The sequence below is a fragment of the Stylophora pistillata genome, chromosome 1 (assembly GCF_964205215.1).
Source record: "Stylophora pistillata chromosome 1, jaStyPist1.2, whole genome shotgun sequence".
NCBI classification, from domain to species: Eukaryota; Metazoa; Cnidaria; class Anthozoa; order Scleractinia; family Pocilloporidae; genus Stylophora; species Stylophora pistillata.
The window spans coordinates 6,623,306-6,650,082 of record NC_142519.1 but is presented as its reverse complement, the minus strand read 5'-3'; the positions used below and the strand labels follow the sequence as shown (position 1 = coordinate 6,650,082).

Sequence of the window (26,777 nt, the reverse complement as noted above, 5' to 3'; positions counted from 1 at the left end):
ATCAAACCACTTTGAAAAAAGTCATCTGTAATATTTTTGGTTGTGACAGTTTGGCTTGCAGGCCAATTTTTTCTACGTTGCTATGGAACTGTAATATCGTGATAATATAGTTAATATAACATATTAACCTTTCCTTTTACGTTCCTAGGCGTTCAGTATCGACATTGCCACAGTCCTAAAAGCTATTCAGCAGACCAGCACGACTCCATCCTTAGTATCATCGACGGTCACCAGTGTTGGCTCTAACACCGGAGCTTCTGTGAAGAGTGAGGAAGTTAATTCAACTAAAGAACAGTCTGAGGGGCAAACGTGCGGTGGTGTTGAAAGAATGGAAGCTCAAAGGGAAACCGTGGACAGTGAAATTCTTAATCCCATGTCGTGCGAGAGTGACTTGCATAACTCCACGTTAGACAAACAAACCTCAACAGAGGCAAATGATCACGAAGATGCTGAAAAAACTACTGAAACTGAATCACGAATTAATAAGGAGAAACACTGCGGAACAATTGATACACTCGAACCTAAAAATACAGATATGGAATCCTCTCTTCGCAAAGAAATTCCAGATACGAGGACCAATAAAAAGGCACCCGAATCAAGTGAAAATGCGCATTCAGGTTCGTATCGAGTGGAGGCTGTAAATAAACCACCTGCAGCCAGTTCTGCTGTCCTAGCAAGCCAGACTACGCGTAGGCGTGCACCGGCGATTCCTCCTCTTCCCCCGTGCTACACAACCTTAAAAACGTACAAATCCCTTCAGCTACTTCGCCCTCAATTGCAGAAAATCGCTGCCATGCTGAACATAGTTCCCGTGGTTAGCACAACAGTCTCATCAACCTCAGGACAGTCTTCTTTATTGAGCAAATCCGATAGTCATGGGAACAAGGAGACAGGAGTGACATCTGACAGTGGAAATGGGGTTGGGGGTGTAAATCAGCCGAATCCTTGTAATTCAGCGAACAAAATTCATGATAACGAAGACAGTTTGGGGAGTGAAATCGCGAACAATCACGAGGTATCGCTTGAAAATCCAAGTGATAAAGAAAGAAACAATGTGTCACAATTAAATGAAGAATCTTCTAAATCTGTTGGCCATGGGGCTGAGCCATTAGAAGGTACTGAAACAGCGGCAGCGCAAAGTCGCTTTATTCACAGTGAAAGGAAAGAATCGCTGTCCAGTGAAAATCCTAGTCTTTTACAAATCGGAATTGTTCCGTCAACGGCGACAGCTAACGAAGAAGGAAACAGATCATCCACAACTGACGTTGAGACCAACAGACCTGTTGACAGCAATAGGCAACAGGCGGCACCGGTCATTCCTTTAAATAACACTTCATATCGTAATTCCTTCGAGTACAGAATGCTATCTTCGCGATTCAGCTCTTTGTTCTGTTGGCCAGCTCTCCTTTCGAGAATTCCGGTTAACCGTTTTTCTCAAATTGGACCTGTTTTTGCTGAGAGGCATCCTCCACCCAGAGGGGGAGTCCAAAGCTCAAAACCTAAAACAGTCACCAATAGGCGTAAACAACGTGGCCTTGCTGCAGTGAGAATGGCCTCTTCTGCGTCTTTTTCGACTCCGGGCCAACAGATGTGCTCACTGGGGCAAGGATTTGCTATAAGGAAGAATGTTCCACCCAGTCAGCCGAGTAAGGAATCGTCTGGGTCCAAGGAAGTGGTCGTTGCAGCCTCTCAGTTGCTATCACTTCAAGAGTCGACTCGGTCGTTGTCATTGTCCACTGCCAACAAGAGACCTTGTAGCACACGTCAAAATAAAAGAAAAATTACCCCAGTTAAACGATATTCCAACCAAGAGTGCGAAGCCAAAAAGAAAAAAACTGTCTTAAGTTCGGACTCTCATTCTTCGCCTTCAGAGGATGATGATGGTGATGATGATGATGACGATGACGAAGACGAATCCGATTATGTACCTGGAAAGGAAATCCGCAACGTCAGGGAATTTCGTTCAACACCGAGCACTCGCCGATCCTCTTTACGGAATATGGTGTCCCAAACGCCTAAAGATTCTCAATCAATATCAGGTGTCCAAGCAGGTGCTTCTTCTTGTACCACGCAGGGTGCAGCTAATAACGCTTATGAAATTGTGTCTGATGACCATGAAAACTCAATCGATCACAATACGAATGAAACTGGGCCTTTGTTCCAAGATATCAACGAAAGTGTACCTCAAGGTGAGGAAGTACTGAAACAAGATGCTAGTGATGTCATAAGACTGCAGGACAGCAATACAAGCATCTCGTCATCGAAGGGGAATACGAAGCCCAAAAAGACTGGCGGAGCATGCTGGAGAGCAATGCTCCCGAGGGTCGATGATTGTGAAGGGACTGATGTCGATACACAGTAGAAAATGCTAAACCTGCCAATTTGCAGTCCAATTTTCTCGATCATTGTCGCAGATTTTGATCAGCATTCTGAGCCACGACGTGCCGGGACCTTTAAACTTAAATTGTTTAACACCTTTACAATGTTGCTTGGAGAAATATATATTCGTTGTTCTTTGCAAACAATAAACCACATGATTTTGTAAAAATAAAACACGAGATGTTGCTAATTTACGGTAGTGGGAGAAACATTCTTAGCAGGCTATGCGGAAATAATCTACCCACGACGTGAGATTGGTTCTGTGATCATTAATTTTACTGAAAGTGAAATCAAGTGACGGTCATGATAAACGTGGGAAACAATAAATCATAAGCATGATACGCATGCAAGAGTTTCTTTTTTCGAACGTGGGTGGGTTGAGGTTTCCGTCTGACAAAATTGAAAAAAAAGGAGTCGAAAGCTGCGGAAGAGGCTAGTTTGATCTACTTCATTGCTGCAGCTTTCTTGCATAAATCGAACAGTACTGCGTTCATTCTTTCCTTTTTCGCCATCACCTCACCGAATGCCTCTCTCAAAAATTATTTTTCACTCTCCTACGTTGAATTTGGAGAAATTTTCGCTCATTTTCAGTACCACTGCACTTTCTTTTCTATATCGATGAGGGTGACTTCGAACTTAGCCTCGTAAACTCGGAAGTGTCCTGTTGACCCGCTTCTCGAAGATCTTGGGGATCGACTGGCCAGGAGTATCGAAGTTGGTCGCTCTCTTTTTTCATATGAAGAGTATCTGCTTTGGTAATCGTGTACAAATTCAATGGCCCTATTCCAATTAGAACTGGCCATATCCCACTTGTGATAAACTTCAACAAAATGGAAAAAAAACGTCAACTGTGTAACTTACAAGTACCTTGTTATCCCTCAAAATTGTAGTCATGGATTTTCACGAAATGTTAAAGACATTCGTAATAAGCAAGATGTACGAAGTTTCGTCATTCGCATGCATTTACCACGCTTCTATTTAAAGCCCTCGTAATTTTGTTTAAAATTAACTTACGCAACGAGATGTTTCTAATGAAATCGAAATCTAGGAAACGTTATTTAACAAAATGGATACGTGGTACGCAACAAAAATTGAATCGAATTACGTCAGTTGGGAATTTTCTACCATTTTTGTCTCACACATGTTTGCTATTCCTTTATCTGGCTGCTACTTTCTAGGTTTCTTTTACCATGTTGTAACCTGGAGGTCCAGGTATTTTTTAGAATTGTTTTACGTTGTAGTCTTTCTCCTCTCGTGCCACCCATTCCAACAAGCGCTTCAAATTAGCCCAAGGTTGTTTATAGTTGAAAACTGTTAGTATCTCGGTGATAAGTTTGCAGAAGTTTTACCACAAAGGTTTTAACAAAACTCGTCTTAACTGTTTTTAGCTGTCTTCTACGAGCATTGATTAAGCAGCCACCAAATGAAGGATTTCTTGCGAATCATTTCAGTGTGACAAAGTCAACAATCGCCGTTAAAAATTGATTAGATCGGCAGAACTGCGCACGACAGTAACAAAAAGTTGATGTAATTGAAGTTGTCTGCATTCAAAAGCGCAAAATATTCGCATACACCAATGATCCGTCATTGTTTCAATTCTGCCTCTGCAACACTCTCTTGCTCTTCTTTGAATTTGCATATGAAATGAAATTTTTCTCTGCTTTGGACTGGGTGACATGTGTTTTAGCAAAGAAAGCTTCAGTTGAACTGATGTCGGCCGTTAGAGGTCTAGGGTCTAGGAGTCAAGGAAAGTAAAACCGCTCAGCGTAAGCAGGGGTGTGCGCGAGTGCGTGCGTGCGTGTGTGTGGTGGGGGGGGGGGAGGGGTGGCAGTTACTCAATGTTTGATTATCAGTCTCCGTGAGAGTTTCAGCTGTCAACGCAAATAAATTGTGCCCGCGTCGTATACGTACTCCGAGGGCACATTCGCCAGCTATATGTACTCATCACAGATTTAATTAGCAGCAGGCAGTTAGCTCCCAAGCTTCGCGTGGCGCGAGAAGCGCGTAAAAACCACGGAGGCATGAAAAGCGTAAATGAAAACTGCCTCTCGTGCAGTCTTCAGTTCTTGGGGGTTCTCCCAGGTCCTCACGGTCGATTTGTATAGCAGTCGTAACTCACGTCTCACCAGCTCCCACCGAGGTCCAGAACAAAAAGGAAGACCGTATCTTAGGAACTAGACAATATGGACCTTGTTTGCCTTTGCATATCCTCATGGGTTGATGGCGAGGTCGTCTGCTGTGAGGAGTCTGAAAAGACTACTGGCGTCATTTTGCGCAACCGCTGCAAAACACTGAAAATGATGGTAGAATTAAGACAATTTATCTTCACCCCGAGAGGAACGGATTAACAGATACTTACACGCGAACATCTTTACATACGAACCCGTTTAACCCCATTAAACGTTTACATCGCAGTCCCAAAGCAAAAATTAGAGATTATCAAAACCACCATTTTATAAATTTATATTCAAACGGCAAGCCACTATATTCGAGCTATCGCTGTGTACCTCTTAGCTGTTGGTGCAACAACAACAGCAACAACCAAACTGAAATCATGACAAAGAAGTACATGTATTTTAAACACTTAAAGCTTCGGCTGCGTATGGCCTAGTAGCACTGCTGAATTTCTAAAAGGACCACTATCATATTTTCCGCCGCCGAGTAGATCTCTACGTAGTGGGGCCGAGTGTCAGCGTCCAAGAGCTTTAAGTTAGAAGGTTTCTTTGAAAAAAATGCCAATTTGATAAAACCAGCCTCACCAAAGTGTAATTAGTTAATCCTCTGCGATCGTTTGCAGTGGGGCTGTGCACAATAATGTTCGAACAAAGCTGTGAATGTACGTAAGAAATAAATGATAGGCAGTTATCCGGAATACGTTTAGTGTCGCTCAAACCAGCACGAATTATACAACTTCGTTAGTTGGTTCCGGCGCTTATTTACCCTTTTTTTGCCCATTGTGCCTTCCTTCTAAAAAGGCCGTGACACTATGTTATGGTGTACCGTTAAGTCCGTAAACCTTCCCCGCTCTAGCCCCTTAAGCTTGCGGTCGTCAAAATGGCGGACCATCGTAAGGCACTCGTAACATCTCTTGTGACTCGTACTGGCTCGGTTCCGGCACTGTTGAACGAATCTGATCGGGTTTCTTCAGATTCATTTTTGTTTTTTTCGGATTTAGTTAATTTTTTTTTTCAGGGCCACATCTGCATTTCGACACTATTATCGATTTGACGGAACAGCTGCATCGTCAAACGTTCGCACATGTGCGTTTACTCTGAACATGTCTAACATCTTCTTTGAAGAAGAATTTAAATTAAAAAAAAAAAAAAAAAAGAAAAAAGAAAAGAAAAGGAAAATGTAGCGAGGCCAGAGCTCGAACCTTCGGACTCGAGAGGAGTGGGTATGTCCATAGCGCCAAGTATGCGGAGCGTACGAATTGGCGAAGTTTTGTATTGAAATAAATTTAGTACAGTTAATAACATACCTTAACCTATTCTATTGATTTCCTACCCCGTTCCCGGTCTGTCAATTGACCAGTGTACAAACTCTGCCCTAGCCAGGTTTGACCTCATGGGAACTGTTTATCAACTCCTCTGCCTTGTATACTACATCGCTTTTTTACTGCAATAGGCACATGCAATCATAGACTGTCCCTAATCTATGACTGCTGTCCGATACAACTGAGCACACTCATGGAGTTGGTAATGCGCTTACGAAATTCCCTACTCAGGCGAATATTTTCATTCTAAACTGACGATCGATCAGATCGAAGAGTCATTGTATGAACGGAAATCATAAAACGTGCAATTAAATTTGGGTTTACCAACTTAATCGTGAGCCAAGCGTGGTAAAGAGTGCGTAATATACTATAAGGAAAAATTATTCAAAGTGCATTTGCCATTAAAATAATAAAATTTTGAAATAAGTGACGATGACGATGAAGAACTACGTAAAGTCATTTCCTTCAGAGATTCATTCAAAAAGAGCATTCGTGTAATTAATCTTATGTCCACCTGTTTCGAACAGTTTTTATCAAAACCACGTGTGAAACACGTGGGCGGTAGGCACGCGACAACACAAAAAAGATAATTTGCATCACGTACAGAGCCACTCGTATATTAAACAGAACAATTAAGAGATATTTTTCGGCCTTGACGACAAATTTGTTGTATTTTACGAAACGAAGCCGGTTGTAATTCATCTTCCTGAAATAAATAAAGTTGCATAAAACTTGGTACAATTTGAAGCTTACACGCTTTTTAAACCTGGGCGATTTTTCTATTTCTCAAACAGCGTTTCGTCTTTCGGTGGATTAACGCAATTTTATTCTTTATTTTGGATTCTCTTAATTGATTATTTGAAGCCATCTAAAGCCTTTCATAAAGTTTATCCGTGTAAAAAGGAATGGACTGTCAGAAATGTACGTCTTGCGGAATGTATTGTTTCAAAATTTCTTCAGAAGTTCCCACCTGTAGTTTGATATATTAGACGGTTTTTCATTGAGGCTGACTTAAAGAAACCGTCACTCCAAGACATTGGGTAATTATGAAGAACTTAAGATCCGAACTTCGCGTCAAAATTACATGAATTCAAGGGAATATTCGCAGCACGTGCCTAATTGTTGTTGCCAATCAATGCGAATTGCTCTCGCAATAATTTCTTCGCGACGTGAAAATTTATTTTGTTTGTTATAGTTACCTGGCCTGTATTTTCATTTCTACAATATATCACTTTACCATTTTAATAGGTTGCGTGTTCATGACGTCTGCTTTTACAAACGCAATTAAGTTTATTAAAACAGCGTTTTTTTTTATTTATGTAAAGAGGTATTCAAAATATAACTTTTTCTTTTCTAAGTTTTCTCCAAAGTTCTATTCAAAGCGTTATCGTTTGAATTGGATCTTTGCGTGTCAAGTGCCCAGACAATATCGAGTCTCAAAAGATCAGCTGGCAAATAACACTTGTTTAATGAATATTAAGTTTGTCTCTGAAAACTGCTCTGCACACCTTTCGGTAGGCACAATTCTAACGCGCCTTTTTTTTTCTTCTTCTTCTTCTTATTTTCGTTGTCTACTACTGTTTTCCTAATTTCAATATATCTGAGTTGACCTATATTGGCGAATCCCAGAGGAAGAACAAAGGTGGTCAAGACCCTCGGCTCTATCGGCGCAGTGGGATTTTTAACTTCTTTTATAACGCAAAAATTCTTGCAACGAAAGGATCGCACATTATTACTCAGTTTGCAACTTGAGTCGTAATAACATTTAAAGCGTAGAGACGACGTTTGATTGACTCCCCGAGTGACATGCTGAAGGGTCTGTGGAACTTTTCCTTTAACCCTTGTTGGAATATCTTGTTTTATGCACACGTACAGTGGAAGTTCTTGTCAGCTTGATAAGTAAAAATGAAACGCTTCCTCCCAGAAGTCACTAGCGATGAAGGGTGTGTATAGGGCCGCCAATTTAGAAAAGAAAAAAGAAAAAAAACAAAAGTATACAGGTGGTGTTCTAAAATGCAATAGAAAGTCCATTACGAAAAAACATCTGGAAAGTGTTTAAATCAACGCACTGTGAAAGAAGTTTTGGTCAAAATTGCGTTTCGCCACCGGTTTGAAGCATCTTCGCTATAGTCAGAATTCGTCAGAGTAAAAGAGTAAGTTTGTTTCTTTTTTTATTATTTTTTTTTTTTTATTTTATGCATTAATGTAATCTGTGAACACAGAGTCGGGAATCCTTTAACTACAGAGGGTCAGACCGCGGATATCTTGAATACATAAACAGCGCCGTTTGAGCGAGACGCTCAATGATGAAAACTATTCTAAGAGAAATTTAATGAGTCTCTTTTCCTATACGAAACGCCGTGTCATTTTCAGCTACGACCTATTTATTGCAAACATTGGTTAATAGGAAAGAAAGGAACAGCCAGAACGCACTCGAACAATTAAAGAAGGAAATTGCGCCGTAACTGTATTTCAGTTTCTTTATTAAATATAAATGATTGGTAGAGGTATTGACACTTCTTCCTGTTCCCGAGTGGTGCGTTCCTCGACCAACGGTAACGGCCAGCCCCTAATTTTCTATCGGTCCTTAGTACACCAATCTCACACCGACGAGTGATCTGGGCACAATTTAATTCAAGCGCCACCGCGCTAACTCGTTTAGTGGTGTTCAACAATTCTTCTGTGAGGACCAAAATTTTAAAGGAAAGCCTTTTAACGATTACAGGGACATGAAGGGAAAAGTCTCTCAACAACAAGCTTAGAACTTTTCTGCGAAACTACCGTGACAAGACTATGGTTATACATCGATCGACTCGAATACAATCATTTTTGAAGTAAAGCTGGTAGTTGGTTGGAATTCAGACAAGAGATGGTAAGTTTTATTCAATGGAGGAATACGAGAGCAAAGTCTAGGTTCGGTTCAATCTTTCCCTTAAGTTGATCTCAAATGAATATTCATGTGCTAGTTAGATACTAGTCTCTCTCGCAGCCGTTTTTTTTGGATGTCACGCAACGCTCCCCCAAAAGAACGGCTGCTGCCAACCGAACTACATTCCTTTCTCCGAATTGGCCAATCATAGCTCGGGTTCCATTTTCAGGAACCTTTTCGCGCCAGACTCACCTTTTAAGACTCGTCCAATCAGATATCGTTTTCTATCGCGATCCTCATGTGGAAAACACAAGACAAATGGCGTGCTTGAAGGAGCTTTTCGCATAGCGTCGTCAAAGTTCAAAATTTTCGAGCTTAATGCTCACCAGAAGCTTGCAATTAAAAAAGTTTTAGTCGAGAAAGAACATGTTTTTGTTAAGTTGCCTACAGGATCCGGGAAATCGTTAATATATCAAGCACTCCCGCTCGTGTTTGACCATGTTACCGATGAAAATGGTCATATTATTGTTATTGTTGTTGCGTTGTACCAACGTGCGGAAACACTCGATCATTCGGGCCGATTTCCTGTACCGGTGATAAGAAGCCACGAACATAACTAAACGGGTTCGCTCCAGCTAGCAGCGGACTGGCAAATGAAGAAGTACAAGTAGTGTAGGAGACGTTGGCCGACCTAAATTGCAGTGTTCTCGAAGCTTCGCCCAGTTTGTTGAGGGCAAGCACGCGCTTTTTTCCTCCTGATCTCCATCTGTAGGTTGAAGCAAGCGTTTAGCCCTTGGCCTAGATTGAAAGGCGTCTTGTATTTCCTTTTGATTGTTGATGTAATTTACTGTTTCTTATATATTCTGACTTTTATAATCTGTTGTAACCTCTTGAAATAGTGCGAATAAAGAGTTTCAGTTCAGTTTTTAGCTTCTACTTTCTCAGTTGCTCGCTGAAACTTTAACAACCGCTCAAACAATCTAGCGTTCGTGTCGTTGGCGTAGCAGTTGACGTTTATGTTAAGCGTAGATTCTATAATTTCAACCAAATTGTGAGAAGTTTTCCCAACAATATATACTCTGTCTTTACCAGGGCACAACGATGAACATGTGAAACATTTCTAGCTCTCATCGACAAATTTCTTTAGTGTTTCTCCCGACATGATAGCTAGATCATCTGCCACATCCACATTTTCGCGTGAAACCTTACGTCATTCAGATTTTCTGGTATGTGATTGGTCTGTTCAATAGACCGCGACCAAACCGCAAGGACAATGAGAAAGGAATGCAGTTCGGTTGTCGGCAGCCGTTCTTTTGGGGGGAGCGTTGCATGACATCCAAAAAAAACGGCTACGAGGGAGACTAGTTAGATACAAGACAAGTTTGTTTTGCAGTAAATTTGTTTTTTTAGATACAGACAAAGTTGTTTGATGACTTCTTGAATGAATCACCAAGTCGATTCACATTCGTCAAAAAACAAGACACAGGTGACTCGGTTTTGTCTGCTCGATTTGTTGTTTTTTTTTTATCTTTAGTTCTTCGCAGTCATGATATTTGTTATTTAATGGGTGGATCGTTTTTGGCATAATCTTTTTGTCAAATTCCACAAATAGATCCTCGATATGTATTTTAACACTGTCCTCGTCATTCGCAAGGAATAATTTTTAACCCTTCAACTCCTTCTATGAATGACCACTGAAGACAGAATTGCTCTTCACATTATCAAGGAAACAAGTGATGAGAATAAACTAAAATATCAATTAGGTGATTGTTAATTGATCCAAGTAAGGAGACAATGGTTAAGCAACTGCCGTTATATCAAAAACAAATGTCGAGAACCCTTGACTTTTCGGTTTTTCATTTCTAATTTGTAGAAATATACATGTATCATATATAAAGCATATTTTTAAAGTGATGTAAGAAAGAAAACTCTAAAATATACACATAGTGTAGGGAGAGGGGACTTCCAAAAGACGGAACAGGGGTATTACAATGTCATCGTACACTTAACCTCTTTCCGATACAAAGTACATTAAAAAATATCAGAACGCTGTTTTAACAGTTAAACGAACTTATTTCTTTTGTTCTATGCTGGGGATAAATGAAAAACTGAAGTAAACGATGAAAACTAGATAACGAAGATCACTATTGAAAATATTTTATAATTGCGTATCAAGGGTAAATTGACAGAGTGGCTCGTAACAGATCAAAAAGTAGGCAAGTCCGGGAATCATGATCGTTTCTAGGAGCGTTTCTTTAGCGGCTTCCGTTGTCTCCGAGTTTGTTCCGGGTCTTGCACTGCCCAATTGTTTTCAATTATCGGCCACTTTTCAACTCAAGTCTCTTAGTCTTTCAAATTCCCCAATAATTCAGGAAAAGTCGAGGAAGCAGCCTTTTCTTAATCAACCAGCACAGTATAGTTGTCTTCCGAGTTCTCAAATTTAACTGAAAAGAATATTTGGAAGAGGATAATATGCAATCCAACATCCCACTGTAGACAAATCAGACGACCAAGCGAGTTCCTCTGTTGATACAGACAGTGAAAACAAAAGGCACGAACTATTGCGAAATCTAGAAAAACCTCAATTACACTTGATGCTCTCAAATTGTTGCTCCGTTTTCGTGGGCTGAAACAGCTTTCGAGGGTATTTTTTATGGACTGAGAAATAAACCAGCGGACGAATGAGATCTATTTTGGGTGAGATTGGGAGTTCGCTAAAACACAATTTTTAGCAGCGAGGACGAAAGATGGTGCGAATGAAATTAAGTATGTTTCACTTCACCCCTTTGATTTCCAATCGGTTTCACGGAGCATGTCGGGAAGCAGAACTTCTGAAGTATGACGGGCCTTTTCTTACTCTGGGTTAAAATGGCTCAAAAACGATCGTGAAAAGGGTCAGGAGAAAAGTTTCCATTTTTATAATGATCTGGTAAGAATGAATCGACAGTTGATCGTGTACATTCAGAGCGGTTATCATTGAAAAATTTATTTGAAAACGATGTTTGGTACCCTCCAGTTCAAAGTCACAACATAAACTCTTAAGGCAAGTTTTTTGCAAACACTGGCTGCCGTCAAAACTCCCGTTTACATTAGGTGACCATACATTTTCTATAGAGCTTTATCCCTTTATTCCGGCAATTCGTCTCATTTTCTTCCCCATAAGAATCTATTTTGTAGCTTTAAGGGAGGGGAAGGGCGAAGGAGAGCTCTCTCAGTGCATGACTTTAAGTTTGTTTCAAGACAACTTCCAATGTTTCTTTACTTGCAGTTGTTGTTAAAGGAATTTTTGCGTAGTTCTAGAAAGCTCACAACAAGGAGAAAGGACTTCTCCAAGTATTTTGCCACGGAATTATCTGGCTGTTCTTTGAGTCCTTAGGGCGAAATCTCTGCTCGACATCTGCGTTGAGAAAAAAAAAGAGAGTAAGTGATACTTCCTCTTCATATTTTTTTCTTAATGAAGCACGAAAAGCTGTGGTCTGGGCATCATCCTACCACGCCAGAACATTTGTCAAGAGAATACTGCTCGTTAGTTTACTCTCTTTTTGACATGAGCACAATTCTTCGTGGGCTCCCTCATCTATTAGGCAAATAAAAAATTAAGGTTAATTTTTCTACAAACATATGTACGCTACGCGACTTCATTGCAAAAGTACTTCAACATCAGTAGAATTTTATCGTATATCGAGCTGCAAATTTGTATCTTGTAAAAGCCCACGGATTGCGAACTAAGAAGAAAATTTAACGGTTAATTTATATTTTGAAAATACCATGAACTGGAGATCTGTTGGAAATTTCGTCCTGAGTTTGGCAAAGTTCGGTCCTTGGACCTTAAACGAACGTTACACAGTGAATCGTGGACGGGTAAAGCGGGTATGTTTTACTTTTCTTCCCTTTCCTTCAAAACCACTTAAGGTGTCCATGACATGCGGATCGCCTCAATCTCCTTCGTTACTTTCTAAATAGTAGAGACAACATTACCTATCCGCTATAAACCGCAAAAACCTGAAAAGTTATTCTTGTACGGATTTCAATGGGCGAATCATAGCGGCGTTAAGCAGAATTAGGCCAAAAAATTGCATAGATCAGCGGATTTACATCCTCTTTGTTCAAATCAACATAAAACTAACATCAAATTTAGAAGGTAAACGCCGATAATTTTAATTCGATCAAAGCTAGCTCACTCAGCACTAAAAACTTCTATAAAAGGAATTATTTAAGTTCTAGAAATTTTTCTACCAACGCTACATCTACCATGGTGTGCTATTTAAAAAATTAATATTAAACGTGGTCTTTGTAATTGCAGGATTCTCTCGTAACTTCCTAAAATAACTGTTCGAAGGGGCATTCTAGGACATTAGGAAAATAAATATATGCATACCAAATACGAAAGCTTAAAAAAAACTATAAATATCGGCTCGTGAATGACCTACGAGCTTCATATTGAAATAAAACTTAGAGTAGTGGTTACTGTCCAGTGAATCGTAAACAACTGAAATGGCAAGTTGTGCTCATGTTATGAAATCCAGTGCGCGATGCGATGAGCACTACAAGTTCATGATTCGAAGTACCACTTCTTGTGATTTCCCTTTGATTGAAACAAAAACACGAAATTTGAACGTTTGGTTGGCTCGGTGGATATTCAGTAAGTGGTTGGGTCAAAAGCTACTTATGTTCACAAAGGCATGATGCGAAAGCAAACCATCGCTGTGATGTCACGTAATTGTTGCGAAAGTGACGTAGGGACAAAATTAATCTACAAAAAAGCACAAAAAACTCCCATTGAAACAAAAATTTCTCAGCTCAAAATGGTCCGAGTAGAAAGCAGGGTTTTTTAATATGTCAATCGTATGAATCACATTTAATTCACGTTTCCTTTTTGTAGCTTGTCAACATTATGCAAATTTCGGAAAGAAGTTTACCGTCGATATGCAAATTTTCCAGAACTTTCAAACGACACTTGCGTGAATGACTCAAAAACGAAGTTTCCAAAGGAGCATTTCTTTACCTTTAGAAAGATTAAAAGATCGCACCTTAATCCCACTCGGGTGAGTGTAAGCGGATCTAAACAATGGGATTACAGGTGACACTACCATGAAAATCGTCAGGAAACTTTGAGTCACAATTGTTTAAAGTAATCGAAGGAAAGCGGAGGGAGTAATTCAACTCGTGCATCGTTGTTTAGAGCGTTTGACAAAGACGTATCGCTATAAATTTTATCTGGCCAACGAGAACCGGAAATAACAAATTTAATATATCCTGTTCTTGAACAAAAATATATAACGTAGGACCTCCGAATGATCTTAATAACACCGTTGCAACTTAAATTAATTAATCACGATAAAAATTACTTTTAGGATTGAAATTTTAAAAATTCAAGAATAGAATTTCTACTGTTCAGATTAAATCATTTTTGCACTATTATTTTTTGTACATCCCAAACAGGGAAAAAGTTTGACTCAATAACGTCATAGGTCAGCCAATCACAAGCGCAGAAAATTTTGTTTGGATTTCGTAATCACGTGTAGTGGTCACATGGTAATAGTTGATTTTCTAAAAACTCGTACGATTGGTTAAAATATAATTGGATCTGTCAAGACTAATAATTGCCATGATGAAAGCAACAATGACCTGTCAATTATTATTTTTAGTCCCCTCCTCGGAGAGTTGGGCCGGTTAAACTCGGGAATATGGAGAAAACGAAGCCACGCGAATTAGAGGAAATTTGTAAAGCTAGTTGTTGAATTGTGTTCGCGGAAATTCCCCCCGCGCTGAAGGCGCATGGAAAACCGTTAAAAAATCGCGAATTATTTGGCTGTGTGCGGTTTGTCAGCTCGGTATAACGATCGAGGGAAAGTTATACGCGTTGCTTTTGTTACGGAGCAAGCTTGAAGTTTTGAGGATTTTTTGTGTGGTTCAGCTTATTATTCAAAGTCGACTCGCTCAAGCCTGCGTGCATTCATAAAAAGTCGCTGCGATTTTTTCAACGGACGGCACGCTAGATACTGGGAGATTTTGACGAATGAATCCGCACGCGGGAGATAAGGAACTGAGCGATCTACTTGACTTCAGCGCGGTTAGTACAACTTGGAAAATTTCTGCCACACTTGCATTCGCAACTTCACTTGATGTTGCGATTAGCGAGCGCTGTTGGCTGCAGTTTATTAACGATCGTATTTGCTTTGTGTTTTGGCAATTTTTTTTTGCTCAGATGTTCTCGCCGCCGGGATCCATGGTCGGCAGTAAATCTAGTGGCTCTCTGACGGAAGCTGGGTTATCGAGTTCCATGCACGCATCTAGAACAGGTGCCGTTTGCGTTTTGTTTGTATGCCATTCGCCATGAATTAAACTTTCTGTATGGAGCTCACAGAACCTGCTACGCGCACTAGAGTACATCACACCGGTTCTTGATTCCAACCCACATGCTTCTCTGCTTCCAAGTCATAAAAATATTTTCACTGATGGCTTACTTTTATTTTTTCTTTTGAAGGTTCTTTAGACGAGACACCCACGTGGCAAGGCAGTTCTGTGTCGGCCTACGAAGCTCGGGTAAGCTGTGGATACAGTTAAACCTACGATGCTTTATGCGCTTCAAAAGTAAAACAAATCTCCAAAACAAAAGTTCGGTAAAATTCGCTATATGTCAACAGGAACATTTGTGCAAAATTAGAAGCACTAATGCAGCACGTGCCCGAACGGAAACTCTATATTTTCGAGCGATAATTTGTTACTTTATAAAGATGCAAAATATTTTACTAACAAGTGGCTCTTATAGCCTTGTATGTTAGCGAAGCCATGCCCGTTGAAATGTTGTTTTCCTTGCAGTTCGGCATTTTTAACACTTCATCGAGCAAAACCTGAACGACTGAATAAATATTACTTCATATGACCTTTTTAATTTCGTCGATTTTTATTCGGTTTTATTTTTTATTTTGTACTTTCCAGGGATATCATACGGATAACCACGGCGTATACAGCACGATCGATGATGTTGAAGGCGACTTTATATCCCGTAAGGGAGCTGGTTTTACTAATTCGTATCTCGGTTCAAACTCTCTAGGAACTTTAGGTAAGAGTATTGTTAACGCAAGGTAGAAATTTCGGCGAGGACTTAACTGTGAAATTATTCTTTGGCACTTGAATGGTTCAGATAAGGCTCTACTTGTCTCGGCTTTGTTGTTGTTTTGTCGCTGAGCATCATAGCCGAACTGCGTTGCCTGCTTGAGATTGTTCGCACGATCAAGGTTCTTATGATCCAAACATTGACGCGTGTTGCTTTGCCATATTCTCGAATTATGCGTAAAATCCTTCGATCGAATTGAAACACAAGACAATGAAAAACCAAACGCAAATTTGCATGGATATTTTTCGGAAAATGATCGGTTTGTTGTTTTTTTCTTTTTTCATGATGTATATAATATTTTTCGATGCATGACGAGATCGCATTTTCTTGTGGCGAAGATTTATTTTTCGCATGATCGGTTTTAACGACTCAAATCGGTTAGACGGTGGCGAAATTAGCGCAAAACAGTTTTTTTTAGATATTTAGATTTCCCCCTTGTATTTGCGATAATTTTAATATTTTAACGCGCCATGCTTAGTAAATAAAATGACCATATTTTATTTTCGTTCACTTCAAGTATAGAACCGGTGGAGTAATTTGTTTTGCTTAAAGACGTTTTTGCTTTTGCGAGTCGTTTTTTGGTTAAGTCAGACTTTTGTGTCGGGGTTAATAAAATGAGCGATTAGGGCAAATATTCATTTTATATTTCGCGAAAAAAATTGTTTCCATTCATCCTTTGTTCACCTCAAATAGAGAATATGATAATGTGCGCGAACATGCTTACTTTCACATAAGCCCCACCCTCTAAGGGGTGACGATCAAAAAACACATCTTGTTTCATGAGCAACATAAAGACTGACCTAATGATAATACCTACAGTTACATTAAGACCAATTTGAGGATTCCCTTCTTTCCAAAGCACTTTCAAAACGCGTGACTCGCACACATGTGTATGTTTATAACATAGTTGAGTTCATTCACTGATTAAATGCACTCTATGTCTTGTTAATTTTATATATGGTTCGGTTCACTGACCACGCAAATTTTACTTCGTCATAATAAAAATTTTCACACGTAATTTTTTATCGTTTTTAGAAGCAGATGTTGTTTTACCAGATGAAAACGTTTGAGTGGTATAATACAGATTTAAAAGAAATGATTCTCATTTGGTCGGTTGCTTTAAAGCTTTGACTGAATCGATCTTCCTTTAGCTGGAGTTAATCTGCAAAACAAATCAGCTATTTAAACTTTGGGCTTTAAGATGAAACCTGCATCAAGATCTTGGATAGGTTGACCAACAAGTCACTGTGTGTGTGGTTTGCATTCAACCTCCTCTATGTTAGGTGACATTAGTTAAACACAGGCTTGCCAGCTCTGAAAACTTCATAATCTATCAATTTGCATGGAGTCAAATTTATGGCAAGTGAATGTTTCTATCCCAAATTATCATGTTCGTCTCAAATCTATAAGGAATTTCATTGAATAGAGATTTTGTAAATACAGAGATAACTTTTTGTAGAGAGTCTAGTTGCCCATGTGAGATACATGTAACAGCTGAGGCAAGGTTTGGCTTTTCAGTGCATGGAGTAAAATCTTTGTGGCCACAACTTTTGTCAGAACATTTCAGGTTTTTGGAGGGTAGCCTTAGAGTTGGATCATTTGGCATATATTGGCTATCAGTTACTTGGATATTGTTCTTTTTTGAAGAGATTCTCTCCTCCTTGAACCTGAGTTGGTTGAAAAATTGCACAATATGTCTCAGTGTAGAGTATTGCCGAGGTTCTGTCAATTTAGGTATTTTAAATGTTTGCAGTAACTGTAGATGCATACTTAGAGTTAGACATCAGTTGCCAGCATGTTTGACATTTAAGAATATCTCTCTATGTACTTTTAATAGCTAGCACAAGTTAGTCTAACATAGGAAGGTGTCAAACTATCAACATTTCAGCATGAGCTTGACATTATTTCATTCTAGCACTAGTCAGTCTGATATATTAAGGACTAGCATTATGTACTTGATGGTATGCCAGAAGAGATATACAGCTGACAAGAAGTGACTTTTTTTTTCAGGTTATAGAGAATCTGGACTAACAGGAAGCCAGGTGAGTTTTTGTAACCAACAGTGTTCTCAACAGATTTTTTTTTAGCAGCTGGACATAATAAAACAATAAGTGAGATACAAAGAAATATATGAAGTTCATATATTTTGTACTGCGGTATTAGATACATATGATGCACGATCCTCGGAGTAGATAGCGCTATTGAAGCAATAACGAAAATCAGACCTGAAAAAAATCTATGAACTTCAATATATGAACTTCATATATTTCATTGTATCTCATTTATCACTTTCACGGGTTTATTACGAATCAACTTAACGGCCTGCTCCCAGTTGGCTTGTTAGCTCAATTGGTAGAGCGCTGCACTAGTATCGCAGAGGTCAGTGGTTCGAATCCCATACAGGCCTGATTTTTTTTCAGGTCTGATTTTCGCTATTGCTTAAATAGTGCTATCTACTGCGAGGATCGTGCATCATATGTAAAACAATAAGCTGGCAGTTAACAAATGAGAGCTCTAAGGGCACAAGCATCTATTCCCCTTGCCTAAACTTAGTGTTTTACTACCATTTTAAACAAATCTCTTTGGGTACATACCAAAGTAAAGCAAAGGTTGAAATGTATTCGAGATAAAGACAAGTCTTTCATTCGTTAGAGATGGCAGTATTTTGCTCAGATTTGCTCTTCATCAGGAGCTGAATGGGTACGTGTCGATCAAGAAGTAACACTCCAGTCATGTACATGTAACTGCATACGTATTCAGTACAACTGTTAGACAAGAAATTAAAAAAAAAAGATTTGGAATCCCAAAAGCTTAAGAGCCTTGTTAATCAGTTTATCAAATTAAGAATGAGGAAGCCAGATAGTTTATAGCACAGCTGCTAAACACCACAGAGTATGCAACAGCTTTCCAGCTCTCTACTGGTTAAATTTATGATGTTTTTCAAGAAATGCCCCTTCACATAATTTGAAATAGTAAATTCAGCAAGTAGGAATTAAATTAGGAGGTTTTGAAAAAGTTCTGCAGAACCAAGACACTGATACAAGCTGAGTATAAAGATCAGCACCATTGTAAACGTTAATTAATTTTTTTAGTAAGTATTTCTGTATTTTTCTCTTTTAATTGTACAGTTGTGCTCCAATATGCATATGTTGTTATTTTGACTGATGAGTTATTAGAACATTGAGCTACAGAAAGGGCATGAAAAAAAATCCAGTTTGGAATAATTTCACCAGAATTCATTTCATTTTCTTTCTTCCTTTCTTTTTCTTTTATTTTCCCCATTTTAAATAGTAACAACAAAACAAATTTGTTTTAATGGCAACCTAGTTAATCATCATTCAAAATTCATGTTGTAAAACATGTAAACTGAATAACGGCTGTGAGAAATTATCATAACACATGATTCTGCCCACAGAATAGTCTCATGCACTCCCATATGAAAGAGATAAAAAAAATTATGATTTTTTATTTGTGAAAATCTTTGTAATACCTCTGGTAACTCAAGTGAACCCAAAGTCTTGCCAATTACTTTGTTTAGTGCAAATACAAGTAGAAGTGTTTCGTGAGAAAAACAGGAGGTAAAAATTTGGTTTCCTAAAGCACAGCTTCCTGTAAACACTGTCAAATTGTGCTACAAAGGGATCACCTGGTAAGCTGCAAACTTTTGAGAGTTAATATGGTGTCATCAATAGTATAAGGAGCCATACACCATTGAGTTGTAGTAGATGTATTGCACATTGTTTTCAAAGGCCTGGCAAAGAAACTCAGCATATAAGTAACGTGGTCATGGATTCCAAGGAAAAGGTTCCTCATTTAAGGATAAATGTATCATACTTGTTTTATTGCATACTGTAAAGCATGTATATGAAAAAATAACCCAAGTTCTTCTTAACCAGCCCAGCTGACAAATTTAGTTTTCTCTCTGTGTCCCCATTTAAGAAGTACTCGCTTGCCTTGCTGGTTCTTTTAAAACAAGTTTCCAATTGCAGCTTATTTTCTTTGAAATATTCATGCAACAAGAAACCTGAGATGTTTAATGGAAAAATAATAGAAGGTGGAGAAAATTGCAAAACAAGTCACGAGAGGTTGGCTTTGGTCATCCAAAATGACTTGTAGTGCTTTAAAATTGGTGGGCGTACACATTATAAACACATGCTAAGGGTTTGGTGGATTTAGGTACTTAATATTTCTATTTGACAATTGGGAATGTTAGAATTATTGATTGGTGAAGTGTTGTCCATTTTTACTCCAAGAAAAAAGGCAACTACCAAACAGGTTTTCAACTGAAGACCAGGATCATTTGTATTAATACTCAAATGTTACACTAAATGTTCACTTTCCATGTTTGCATTCTGGTGACTCATTTGAAATCAAAAATGACAGTTGACGCGCTAAGTTAAACACCATCGTAGACTCAATAGTGGTATCAGTTAATAACTGTTGTGCAAAGGAACTTCCCTGGAAAACACAATTTTGATGCACAATCTTTGAGAGTTGATAACTTTTGCAATGCTGGATGGGTTTTTTATTATTCAGAAATGAAAATGGAAAATTAATTGCTGATTGATCAGTTAATGGTGTTGCACAAAAGTTACAAAGTCCATTCTTATCAAGGAACTTCGCTTGAAATCATAACTTCAATGCACAATCTCTGAGAGTTGATATATTTTGCAATGTTCAAGGGTCTTTTTTTAATACTCAGCAATGAAAATGAAAACAGTAATTGCTAATTTATGAATTTCTAGTTTTTCAATATCAATTCTCTTTGGTTGGAAAGGACCAAACCTTGTGACCAAACCTTGAGAAACCTGTCGCAAATGATACAAACTTGTGTATCTAGTTGAGTTGGGATGCAATCTTTTGCAAGAGTGGTTAGGAAATAGTACCAGTTTTTTTTAACTTTTTTTTCTCATCATTATCATTATTTTCAATCATCATTTAATATTGTTTTTGTAATTATAATTATCAGTATCATCTTCATATTCCTTAGTGATAAATTGATATTGCTGAATTTTTTTGCAATATATGTACATTCTCAACAACAAGAACTTCTACTGAACCAAATAACAACAACAAAAACAACAAACAGACAAACAAAACATTTAAAGTAATGTGGTTGCTGTTTCTCACAGGCTGGCCTCCCTCCACCACTGCAGACTTCTCATGATGTTTCCCTATCAAGTCCAGATTGTAAGTTCACCAGTGTACATATGGATAATGACTGATAAAAATACTGTGATCATGTTTGTGTATACATAAGGGCTCACATGGATACTTAACCCCTCCTGGGAGTGGACATGAATTTGACAACGTAGCAAATATTTGGTTATTCAAAAATCTAAGTTGAAATTTTCAAGATATGAATTACAAACTTGTGATTAACTAGAGGTTCAAATACGTCTTTGGTGGGTTATTCAAAAAGCACAGACAATTTAATGCATCTTCTATAATAATTATACACTCGGAGTACTTTTTCATTTGCTTTTGTATTTTGACCATTTTAACAATGCCTCGGGCTTAGGATTGTATGTCTTTGCCTTATAATGTTTCTTATGTGGAAATGGGATTACTTTTGTCTGCTAGGATAGGAAATTCCCTGTGTACACTGCAAAACAATTTCCAGTTGGTCTCAATGAATTGTAACCAACCAAGTACATATTTACATTTTTGGTTGAAGGTTTGCCCTTCTTGTTTACTTTTTCCTAATACAGCTTCCTGGAACATTTCATACCAGTGTCCCAAGACTGCTCTTCTTCATCGTTATTATTATTATTATTATTATTAGTAGTAGTAGTAGTAGTAGTAGTAGTAGTAGTAGTATTAATAATATTATTATTATTATTATTTAGTTTTCTTTGATCTCTTCATTCTCTCCATTAATTTTGGATGACAGTCCCTTTAAAAATTCCATTGACATAACTTGGGTACGCTGATTGTTAAGGAGCTACTTTACAAGGCAATATACATGTAATCACGAAAAATATCTGCTATTGCTTGTCAAAAATATTTTTCCAAAACACAAGAATATTTTTTAAAAAATTGCCACAACTCTTACACAACAATAACTCTCATCTAAAGGTATACCTATTCACCACTGAATCCAACCCGAGAAGTATCATGTATTTCACAGACCAAAGTATAAAGCTGTTAACTGCTTTTTAGAACATTAATTCTAACAATAACTGTGGTTTGTCTCAGAAATAGTTGTGACTTTACTTTTGGTGTGATCATTATTTTTTTTTTATCTTATGATGTTAGTAAAACATTTCATTGTGAATTTACTGTGTGAAAAATGTCTAATTTTATGTTAAAACAGCCTTGAAAAATCTTTGGTGTTAAAACTTGCATATTTAAACTGCACTGTCATTTGTCGCAAGGAGAGAATGCAAAACATTAGGATTTCATTTGAGTTATTAAAGTAGAATTACCTCAACTGCTAAACCTGAAAAGACATTTTCCTCTGTTTACATTTTCCATGCTTTACAATGTCAGCATGTGGCTGATTAAAAGTGATACCCTGGGGTTTAAAGAAATACCTTTTGCTCTTAACTATGGTAGAGTGATTATTCTCTTGTACTAAACAATATTGCATCACATACAAAGAATATTCTAAGTATATGTTTAGTTCAACTATTTCAGAGTCAAATTTCTGGTCCTGTTTGTTTGGAGCAAAAAAAATTATACAATTTGTAATCTAACAGAAAGTTTGAGCTGTATGTAACTTTATGACTCTGCTATATTATTGTCATCTCAAAACAAATGGAACCTAGAGAAACCAACCATTCTAATCTGCAGAAGAATTGTTATGAAATGCTTTGGGATCAAAGTTCAAGAGAAGCATTTTAGCCAATAAGTAATACTGTAAACAATGAAAAGAATTTGTCTTGTTATGGGCAATTAACGAACCCTCACAGGGGTCTTAACTCTCAATAAGTACTTCTCAAATCTGTCCTTGTTTATAGTCATTAGAGAATTCATTTAGAAAACATGTGTGGTGGTATCCCTCTTTACTGTTAAGGTGGGAAACAGAGAAAGAAACACTTGTGCACCTTTAACACTAGGTAGCTTCATTCTTCTTTTCGTAAAAAATCTATTTAACAGGCAAAACCTGGTGAACTGGAAAGCATGTTCAGGTTAACCAGTGCATAACCAACTGATGTCATCATTGGAACTGCAATATCATCACATTAAACAATAAAGTATTTTCAATGAAACATTTTTTTAAAGCTGTATACTCTTTAACAATTATGTTGGTGTTAACTCAAAGAAAAAGTTCTGCCCAGAAGTTATGCAATATTTTTCATCCATAAGTATCAATCAAATTATGCTATTAATTGCTTTTTGAAATTCTAAAGAATAACGTAGTCTTTCAAGAATTATCTTTGAATGTGCCAAAAATTTGACAATGGATCAAGGCAGCCATTTTGAATCTGGCTGCTTAAATGTAAGCTGACAAAGTCTCACTTCTTGATTTTTTGCATCTCTTGGTAACTTGGTGGCCAGTCAGGTCAGGAAATACATGTAGTTGGAGGGGGGGGGGGTGAATTTCTCTAAGGTCAGGGACATTTGGGTAGAATCACATCTTTTGAAGATTAAGTCAGGAGAGAGAGAAATCTCAAGCCAAGAACTGAACTCATTCATCTTGTCTGAACCTCTTTGTGATGAAAGAAGCCAATACTTAACTTTTTGTGATGCCTATTTAACTTGTGTATATTTTTTTAGTATAGTTGATAAATTCCTTTGGTACATTTTGCTTTCTCTTCAATCTGCATGTAAGTTCAAGATTTTTTGTGAATGAAATCATCCACTCTCTTTTTTTCCAATTCTACTGTTTTCTACAGTATCATAATTGTTACATTTCACAGACATGAAACATGTTGGATTGGTATAAATATTGTTTAATGAAATTGAATGAAAAGCTGTTGAAAGGTTTCAAAGAAAATCAATCCTCTTTTCACCCTGCATGTACAGTTTCATAATTGTTACATTTCACAGACATGAAACATGTTGGATTGGCAGTGTATTGTTAAATGAAATCCAATGAAAAGCTGATGAAAGGTTCCAGAGAAAATCAAGTCTCTTTCCTCACTGCATGTAACTTGCTGAAAGCCCAAACAAATGATGGCAAAGGTGGATGTGTGAGGGGGTTGGAAGCTATTATAATGAATAGTTTTTAAAACTGTTGATTTAGCCGCATGGTGAAGGAAGTTCTACACTTGTCAAGGGTTAGTCACGAAAACATAAGGGAATTGTAAAACCTATCATAATGGCTATGGCGACCACAGGTGATCTGTTTGAGATATTAAGTTTTTTTTCTGAGCAGTGGAATTTTTGTGGACTACAACTGTACATGGATATGTGCATCATTGGATAAAACTTGATAGCCTGATACATGTCACAGGTATAATGTACCCCCCTCCCATCTGTACATCTCACAAGTATCAGTATCATATAAGTTTTGTAGCCAATTGTAATCTTATTGAACAGCACCAGTATGTAACAAGTTGTGGCTAGAGACCTTGCACCATTAATTTGTATACTATTTTAATTACTGTAGCATGTGTTTGTTTACCTTGCAGAGATGTATTTTGTCCAGTCTAATCACTGCCTGTCAATTTCTTCTTTCTAGGGAGAGGAAGAAAGTACAAGTCAAGCAAAAACAATAGCTCCCTCTCTGTAAGTGTGCTGAGATGTGAATTTAGTCAGGGGAGGAAAGTATGGAGTTTTGAGTTTATCTGGCGCACAGTCACTGTTTTGACCCCTCTATAAAGCTGAAGACTCATGTTTTAAATGGTAAAATGTACTTACCCTAACCAGCTGCGTTCTGTTTAGTAACTGAATGCTGTATAGTTTGACTTTGATCCAACACAATCACTAGCTGACTGCTTCTGATAAGTCAAATATTTCTGCCAATGAATAACAGACCAAAGGAGTGTTTGTTACATGATAAGAGAACAAAAATTATTTTCAAGGGAGGAGAGGCTAAGAGGCTAAAGTCACAGCATGTAGCCCTTTTACAAAAACAATGAAAAGACAGATGACTAAGCTGTGGCTTTTAAATGCAGTGTCTGTAAAAAGGACTGCTTACAATGATTTTATAAAGAGGTTTTAATGACAATCAAGCATTTACAAAAATGTTTTTTCCAGACTGTTATTATGAGGAGTGAACACTGTAGTTATTGTCATTCCATGCAGTGCTGATGGATTAAAAACATGCAGTTCAGAATTATTCTTTGTCCTCCATATAACAAATTTCTGATCACTGCAGAGTCTTTGAGTGCTACATTATGATAGATTACCCAGTTTTTCAAAGATAAATACCAGCTGTGAAGCTTAAAGCACAGAACATCTGTTTAAGTAAGAAGGAAAAAACTGCCAAATTCTTTCCCTGACTATAGAGGTTGTGGTTTCTCATTTGGGATAAAGTTACAGGTAAATAGGCATGGCTCTGGCAGCCATCACTGTCATCTAATGTCACATGATAGTACAATCAGAACTTGAGTGCCTGTGATTGGTAAAAACATAAGCAAGGTCTTTGTTTAGATAGAAGGATCAACTTACAGTAATTAGATTATTGTCCTAATGTTGCCTGCATGAGGCGCTGTTAGGGAGCAGATAAAATAAGCCAGACAATACTTGGCCTGTTGTTCAGTGCAGTGATTTTCTAAAAGATTTTTCCATGTGGAGACATCCATATCCTCATCAAAGGCCTCTACTCCCCTACCATGCCAGGGGAAAGGTATAATTTATATCTTTGAGTACATTTGAGGCATTTCTATGGAGCAGTGTTGTTTGAATAATGGTTTTATTTACACTGATGTCACATCACTTTCACTTCAAGATGTGTCCTCAGAGATGAAACAGAAGGTCTTAAATATTGCCTGCGTCATTTCTCTCAGCTAAGATTGGGAGCCTAAATCAGTCATAACAGGATGTAGATAAGCCTTGTGAAAATTTCAGAACTTCCAAGAGCTTTTAAAAGCGGTTTCTTGATCCCATATGCTGAGTAACTTGAAACAACTGTTACTTCACTGTGACCCCCTGTGAAAGACAATTTACATGTGCTTTTCCTCTTCAATTATTTTTCAAAATGTTAGGATAAATACACATGAGGATGACTGGTTGTGAAATGACAAGCTAGCTCTCTTATAAGTGACTGCTGTCGCAATTTGCCTCTTGATCTCAGTTTATCTTTTAGTGTGCTTTGGCATCTAATATTGCATCCTTTTCATTCTTTGGAATGCTGAAATGAAACATTGTCCGTTCTTTTACAGGTCTATTCACCAGGTGCTGATGACATGATGCCTCATCCTGGGGATGCCTTGACTCAATCTCATTACTCTCCAAAAGGGGGAATCTACGCTGATGCTTACTACATGGGTAAGAAGGATTAGCGTATCTCATGTTGCAGTCCCCATGTTGCGCTTTCTTTTTTTGCTCTTTGACCACCATTTTAGAAGAGTCTCCTGTTACAGTCTACTGTGTATTTGTTATTTTCTCTTTCCTTGATACCTCAACTTTTTGTTTCCCCTTTTCAGTTCTATTCATAGTCAATTAGTCCAATTACCAGTGGAATTTATTATGATAAAGTTCTCTTGTTCCTACCTTAAAGTCCTCTGAATGTTCTTTGTTCCTGATATTTTTGTGCGCTAAATTGCAGGATCCCCTCAGACTTTTTTCTCTCAATGTGTCAGCTGTCAAAGACACAGGCTTCTGTTCTCAACTAGCCATAGATAAATAAGCAATGCCATGTTTCCTGTTGAATTAGTAGTACTAAAAACCCTAATGCTTGTCGTTGGAATGAACTGAGAAGACGCTTGCTCAAGAGCAACTCAGAGTAACATGTGGTAAAGCGTGAAGGCACTTAACTGACTGTTAACAACTACAAGTCTGTTGAAGACCTGCAGTGACTT

The 26,777-nt window shown here is 38.0% G+C and overlaps 2 protein-coding genes and 2 long non-coding RNA genes across 20 annotated transcripts in view; 2 read left to right on the top strand and 2 right to left on the bottom strand.

The window, feature by feature from the left end:
* The window catches only part of LOC111335932 (uncharacterized), a 103,971-nt gene extending 101,418 nt beyond the window's left edge, over positions 1-2,553 (top strand). For both annotated transcript variants that reach the window (XM_088732809.1, XM_088732802.1), the window contains exon 21: positions 149-2,553. In XM_088732809.1, coding sequence (XP_088588935.1) covers positions 149-2,362 — 2,214 coding nt within the window. In that variant the 3' untranslated portion in view covers positions 2,363-2,553. The remainder of the gene's footprint in view (positions 1-148) is intronic.
* Positions 2,554-3,232: 679 nt separating this feature from the next.
* On the bottom strand, positions 3,233-6,221 carry LOC148741018 (uncharacterized). Its single transcript, XR_015991663.1, has 2 exons — positions 5,861-6,221; positions 3,233-4,670 (listed from the first exon to the last, which is right to left on the bottom strand). It is a non-coding gene; the product is annotated as an uncharacterized LOC148741018 (long non-coding RNA).
* A 1,670-nt stretch (positions 6,222-7,891) lies between these two features.
* Positions 7,892-26,777, top strand: part of LOC111335933 (transcription factor 12) — a 31,378-nt gene continuing 12,492 nt past the window's right edge. For 4 of the 11 annotated variants that reach the window (XM_088732842.1, XM_022941938.2, XM_022941934.2 and 1 more), the window contains exons 1-8: positions 12,317-14,817; positions 14,953-15,046; positions 15,232-15,290; positions 15,687-15,810; positions 17,875-17,906; positions 20,997-21,054; positions 24,494-24,540; positions 26,139-26,244. In XM_088732842.1, the coding sequence (XP_088588968.1) occupies positions 14,764-14,817; positions 14,953-15,046; positions 15,232-15,290; positions 15,687-15,810; positions 17,875-17,906; positions 20,997-21,054; positions 24,494-24,540; positions 26,139-26,244 (574 nt within the window). In that variant the 5' untranslated portion in view covers positions 12,317-14,763. Of the gene's footprint in view, positions 8,029-8,600; positions 8,748-12,023; positions 12,165-12,316; positions 14,818-14,952; positions 15,047-15,231; positions 15,291-15,686; positions 15,811-17,874; positions 17,907-20,996; positions 21,055-24,493; positions 24,541-25,462; positions 25,604-26,138; positions 26,245-26,777 lie in introns of those variants that run through there. The other 7 variants (XM_088732845.1, XM_088732836.1, XM_022941937.2 and 4 more) reach the window with 4 other exon arrangements.
* On the bottom strand, positions 11,715-26,766 carry LOC111335934 (uncharacterized). 6 transcript variants are annotated; one of them, XR_015991646.1, is made up of 4 exons: positions 26,470-26,766; positions 24,673-25,905; positions 24,437-24,489; positions 11,715-12,141 (listed from the first exon to the last, which is right to left on the bottom strand). It is a non-coding gene; the product is annotated as an uncharacterized LOC111335934 (long non-coding RNA). The 6 variants fall into 6 exon arrangements; XR_015991648.1 differs by having other exon boundaries at positions 24,673-24,770; positions 26,470-26,748; XR_002695394.2 differs by lacking the exon at positions 26,470-26,766 and having other exon boundaries at positions 24,673-24,770; positions 25,426-25,548.